This window comes from Mauremys mutica, chromosome 8 (assembly GCF_020497125.1).
Source record: "Mauremys mutica isolate MM-2020 ecotype Southern chromosome 8, ASM2049712v1, whole genome shotgun sequence".
NCBI lineage: Eukaryota > Metazoa > Chordata > Testudines > Geoemydidae > Mauremys > Mauremys mutica.
In genome coordinates, this window is record NC_059079.1 from 78,729,684 (window position 1) to 78,735,944 (window position 6,261).

The 6,261-nt window shown below is 48.3% G+C and overlaps 1 protein-coding gene across 1 annotated transcript in view; it reads right to left on the reverse strand.

Annotated features, from left to right (window-relative positions):
• Positions 1-352, reverse strand: part of FGF18 (fibroblast growth factor 18) — a 109,627-nt gene extending 109,275 nt beyond the window's left edge. Inside the window, exon 1 of the mRNA XM_045028094.1 lies at positions 107-352. Coding sequence (XP_044884029.1) covers positions 107-138 — 32 coding nt within the window. The 5' untranslated portion in view covers positions 139-352. The remainder of the gene's footprint in view (positions 1-106) is intronic.
• Between the last annotated feature and the right edge of the window lie 5,909 nt (positions 353-6,261).

Sequence of the window (6,261 nt, forward strand, 5' to 3'; positions counted from 1 at the left end):
GCTCGGGTCTCAATGACCACCTGATTGCAAGGAAAATGCAACCGGAGCCTTACAAGATTAAAGTTAACCCCCCCCCCAATTTTTTTTTAAATGTCATAATCCTTACAAGCAAGTGCAGGCTGAGAGCAGTGAATACATCGCTGAGTGAGGAGGGGTGGGGGGAGGCCAGTGGCTTCAAGTTAATGGAGCAAAATCCCCAGCCGCAGCCTTGACATGGGAATGATCCAGTTATAAACCCCCGCAGATTTCCAGCGATCTCGCTTCGCGCTGATAAACAAAGATGAGAAGTTGAGATACTGCTTGGTCTGCCTCCTCCGAGTGGCTCCCTTAGGCATCAGCTCTCCTCTTCCCCCGTCTCTCCTCCTCCTCCTCCTCTCTCTCTCTCTCCGCCTTTGGAGAGATGAAGGTGCTTATTGTCAGTAACTTCCGATCATCAGCAAATAAACCCCCCTTGCCTCCCCCCCCCCCTTTGCTAAGGACCCAGCCCTGCGAGGAGGATAAAGCCTTTTCCTGGATTCAGCTCCCCCAGATAGAGGCGCGACAGCAGCCGCAGCAGCAGCAGCAGCGCTAATATTCGCTTAAGGTTATGGTGGCTGGCGTTTGCCCTCTGATCCCCTTCCTTCGGATGGATCCCTCGGTGCCTGGGAGGTTATTTCAGGGGGAGCATGGCAGGGTGCAGCTCGCGGATCTCCTCCGCCGCCGGAGAGGTTCCTCGAGAGGTCAGAGAAGGGGGGGAAGGATCGTTGCTCTCATATGCACCCTGCGCAGCTAATAGTCAGTCTGCCGGGGGAACGCGCACACACAATGCTGGAGCAAAGGCTTCAGCCCTGATCTCTCTTCTCTTGCAGGCTCATGTTTCCTGCTCTCCCTGTCTCCTTCCCTCAGCATCACCACCTAGGCAGATCATCGACCAGTGGCGTTTCCAATCAGTGCAGCAGAAAAAAGCAATCTCTCCACTCGCTGGGCGATCGAGATAAATACAATTGGCCCCCCTCCCTCTCTCCGCAGTTCAGAGAGGCGATGCGCCCGGGCAGGAGTCCCCGATCCGCAGGCGAGCAGGGGCAGCCCCGGTGTCTTTTTAAGGGTTCCTTCTAGATCGATGGGTGGGAACCAAACACACCTACCCCCAAAACAGTACCCGGCTAGGCAGCCACGGGAAGGAAGCTCCTCGCTTATTGTGCAGTAGGGGAAAGTGCCGAGCGCTTGGCTCCGAAAAGTCCCCTTCAGCTAGAAGAGCCCAGAGCTCTGCACAAAACTATCTGGTGGAGGCAGCTTAGCCGCTGGTCCTTCTCGATCCAGAGCCGTGACATCAAAGCCGGAGGGCAGGTTCCTACAGCAAAGGGTACGAAGCATCCTTTGAAAAACAAAAACAGACGAGTCTTTTTTTTGTGTCAGGGGGGGAGTGGGTCTGCCAAAGCCAAAAAACCTCTCTCGGGATGCGCAGTGGGTGTCACATAATACCAGACACACACACACACCCCTACCCACAAAAACAACAGCCTTCAGCTTTCTCCGACAGCTCGATCTTGCTTCCTACACAGGTTTGGAAACAATTTCAGTCCTCCCTGAGGCTCTGCCTTGCCCAGCTCCAGCAGCAGGCAGGGAAATCCGCAGCCCGATCAGGGCTGAATGTCTTGTCCCAAAATCAAGCAAGCAACCCCCCCACCCCGCGCCCCTGGGCTGACTTCTTGGTGGGAGCTAGGGAGCCAAGCGGCTGCGTCTTGACCGTTCTCTTTGGATGGCCCATCAGCTCCGCGGATGCTCCCCTCGCCTCTGCCCCTTCTCTGTCCAGGAGCTTAGTGCTGACCACTAGCAAAGAGCCACCCGCAGTCCAGAGCGCTCCCCCGTGTGCTGCAAAGCGCGCAGCTCCTCAAGGCTCATGAAAACAGCAGCAGACACGTGTCAGCCTGAAACAATCCAGCATGTTGCTTTGTTGCCATTCCTAGACAAGCCAGCCAAGTTAGCCAAACCTCACATGCGCCCACTGCGTCCAGGGCTGCTGCTTCGTTTCTGGGGGGGTGAAAGGAATGACAGAAGTTGTTTCACTGGTGCTCAGAAAGCAACACACCCGAGAATAGGCAAAGAGACTGGTGAAGCCATGGAATGGGAGGAGAATGGAATTCTCTCTTTCTCTCTCTCTCTCTTTCACACACACACACACACAACCCTCAGAACCCAGGCTCATGTCCTTTGTTGGTGGTATCAAGATGCTGCTGAAGAACAGCTTCTAGGCCCCCCTCTCCCTTGCTTCATGCCAGATTTTGTCACTGGGTACGTGGGCACAAAACATCCTCCTCTGGTCGTTGCCCAGGCCCTGCCTTCGGGCGTGTGTACGCGCTCGAGGGGAAATGAGAAGTGACTCCGATTCAATCAGTGCAAGGCTGCGTGTAAGGGCAGTGTCGGGGGAGGGGCGGGGGGAGCGCGGTGTGCGCCGCCTGGGAATGTGGGTTAGTGTCACTGCGGATCTGGGGCAGGGGGAGGCGAGTGGATCGGTGTCTGCCTGTCTTTGCTATCCAGGATGAAAGTGTCAGACCCACTCACCTGCGAGATGTGCTGCAGCAGGAATTCCCACTCGCTGGCCAGCTTCCCCAGACGGGCGGTTCACGCTTCAATTCACCTGTCAAACCACCCGAGGGCGGAGAACCCTGAGACCCTGACAAACATTCTCCTTGGCTGATCAGGAGCAGCCATCCCTTTTGAAAGCAGCAGCTGTCTCCTGTGTTAACACCAGTGAACCCTTAATGAAACAACTCGGATCATCCTGAGCCGGATGGTAAATGCACACTGAAACACACGGCTGAGCCACAGATGCATGGAGAAATGCAGCCACGGAGATGCTTTCAGCCCTGAAATTGCTGACACCCTTCAGATCTGTGGAGCTGGGGGCAGCATTTTGCCAGGTTATTATTTATTATGATTGCCACATCTTCCACGTTGGGATATTTACCGCAGAAGCAGGTTGTTTGGGTTTACACAGTGCAAGTCAAGGAATTTCCCCAGATCCCAGCTGTTTTCCACCTCTGCCAGTTTTAGTTTCAAAACGCTTCGCTTGCCATCTAGTGGAAGAACCTTGCATGTGCAAGCATCACCTGCAACAGCCTAAAACCCGACTCCCAGCCTATCATCATGCTGGACGCCAGTCAAAGAGCTACTTATTCCTTGGGAGATTAAGGTGGAGCGAGCTGTAAAGTTATAGTCCTACTACCTGGGCCCATGCGGCTGTTGTTTTACCTGTGTCCTTTGCTGTGTTGAAGAGCACTGCGAGCCTCTCTAAGCCACCAGAACCCAGGTATTAGGTCATGCATTAAGGGACTAATGAAGAAGATTCAAAGGACTACTCATGCCAACAACAGGGTATAGATGCTTTCCAACCATCTCATCTAAATACTCAGACTGCTCAGCAGGGACCCAAGTGAGTCTGCTTCAACTCATGTTAAAAGACATTTTTAAAAATAATAAATGACAACATTCATGGATGTAAATCATAGAATCATTGAATATCAGGGTTGGAAGGGACCTCAGGAGGTCATCTAGTCCAACCCCCTGCTCAAAGCAGGACCAATTCCCAACTAAATCATCCCAGCCAGTAAGACAACACGTAGTCGGCAGGATACGAACCTGCGCAGGGAGACCCCAATGGATTTCCATGGCATTGAGAGAGTACAGTGAGTATTTCCCCTTCTTTGGAAATTCATTTCTAGTAGACAAAATGCCTGGAACTATTCTAAGTCTCAGAAGAGAACATAATGTCAGTTAACACAATATTAATTGAGAACCTAAGGGTAGCTCATAACTTTAAGGTTTTTAAATTCTCCAGTCAAATACCAGTGTATTTCAGGCCCTCTCACATCCACATTTAAATGACACAGTGCTCTTGCTCTCTCCATATTTTTAGCAACAAATCCTTATTCTTTGCAACATCCTTATTCTTTACAATTTTCACTCCATAAACTCCAGTCCTGCAGACACCTGTGTGCATAACTTTGTTCACATGAATAATCCTACTGACTTGAAGGGGTCTACTCCTGTGAATAAAGTTCTGCACATGTTTAAATGTTCGCAGGATCCGGGCCATAATGATCATGATGGTCTGCTCTGAAACTCACATAGCATCCCTGCAGCTGCTCCTTGTTTACAGGGACTAGCTAGTGAAAGATCATCAAAGCTGTTCTGTTGAGGTTTGAAAGTCCATTGTTTATCATGGTTTAAATCCCTAAATTGTCCAATGGGAGAGACGGCACTAAAATTCATGGATTAATTACTGTGATGGGGAGACTAATTTTAAAATCTCTGTTTAGAGGTAAAAATATTAAACTTCTACCTAGTCTTACTTCATGCCTACTTTATTTTGTCTAGGACAGAGTGTTTGGTAGGGTGCTGTTGGAAGGATAAAATTAACTTTTCCTTCTAGCTGTAGTTGGACATTGCTCAGTCACATACCTGGAAGATGAGTAACTCCAAATGGAAAAATATAGGCTTTTCTATGCACATCAGGCCTGCGGTCCAGTAAGTCTGGGATCTTGTTCCTGGCAGTGGTCAGTATCTGATGCTTAAGAAGAACATCCTGCATGATGAATATAACCAATTACACAATGCCATCTGGAGGTTGGAGGTGGGCAGGGGAAAGTAGTTCCTGCTTAACAGCTACCGTCACTCGCTTTAGGTGCCCTGAAGCAGCTGATTTGACTACCCCTTCTCAGTTTTCATGACCAGCAATGTCAGCAAAGGTCAAAAAATTATCCCGGCCTTCTAAAATCCAGCCACAATATTTACTTGGGGCCTGATTCAGCTCCCATTGGCATCAACAGTAACACTCTGCTCAATGTCAGAGGGCCCTCAATGACCTCTTGCAGCAGTGAAAATTCCACATGCAAACCGCATGAAAAATAGTTACATTCATGTATCTATTTTTCAAGCTTCCTAGTTATCAATTTCATTGAGTGGCGCCCTTTATTCTCACATTATGGGACAAGGTAAAAAGGAAGGACTTAGGCATTGTCATCATGCCTTTTAGAAGCTGATGCATTTCCATCAAGTTCCCTCTAACTCTTCTCCAGTCACAGCTAAATAATTCTACTTTTCCCCACTGCTGTAGCATTGTAAAACCTCCTAAAAATAAATTCTACAAAGGCTATTTTCTGAGGTACAGTCAATATACATTTTTGAAACATAAAAGTGGATGTCAGATATGGAAACGAATCTATAGAATCAATCTGTTCCTGGCAAAGAAAATCCTGTACACTTTGGCAAGCAGCTGGAAGCAGATCGTAACACAGCCAGCTCCCCAAGAACCACTAACATGTGCTCTGTCAGCCAGCAGTGAGTCTACAGACCAATTTGGGAACCACTGGTCTATCAGACCACCTTGTACATCCTCAGCTAATGCAGGATCATTCTGTATGTACATTAAATTATCATCTTTTTTTACTTGTATTATGGTAGCACCTAGGGGCCCCAGCTCAGATCAGGACTCCATTATGGAAGGCATAATATCTGCCCCAAAGAGCCTACAATCTAAACATGCAAGACAGAGAAAGGATGGGTGGTGACACAGGGGCACAGCGAGGTGAAGTGATTTTCCCAGAATCACACAGCAGGTCAGGATTGGAATTGTTTGTTTGTCTATTCCAGTTTTAAACGACACTTGATGCTAGGTGATTTTGCAATATGTTTTGGGGAAAAAAACCTCTCCCCCCTAAAAAATGTTCCCTTTACTTTTTTGAGTAATATGGTAACAATGAAAAAATATAGCCCAATCTGCCATACATTTCACCTGTCCCTCCATTGATAATGTCAATCTACGGCTTTCCACTACTTTTACAACCTTAAGCTTTGTTCTGGCAACATGTGAAATCTGGCACTAACTGAAAGGGGCCAATTTCCCCTCTTCAAACATGATAGGCATTGCTGTCTAGTGATTATAGCTGGGAATTCAGGACTCCTGGATTCAGTTATTGACTCTGCCACTCAGTGTGGAACCTCAGTTATGCCTGTTTACTTATCTGTGAAATGAGGATAAGCTTCCCATCTATGGGGTGTTGTGTGTTATAATTCATCAATAGTTGTGTGGTGCTCTGACATCCTCAGAAGGAAGGCATCATAGCAGTGCAATTATTACTCCGACTTGAGCATCGATATGCATGATGCACCATGCATCTCATGGTGGTAGAAGAGGTCAGGCTAATATCCCCCAGATTTAAATGTAAGGAGGAAGCAAAAGAGACTTAACTTTGGAATCCACTGGTCCAAAAGAGCCAGAGA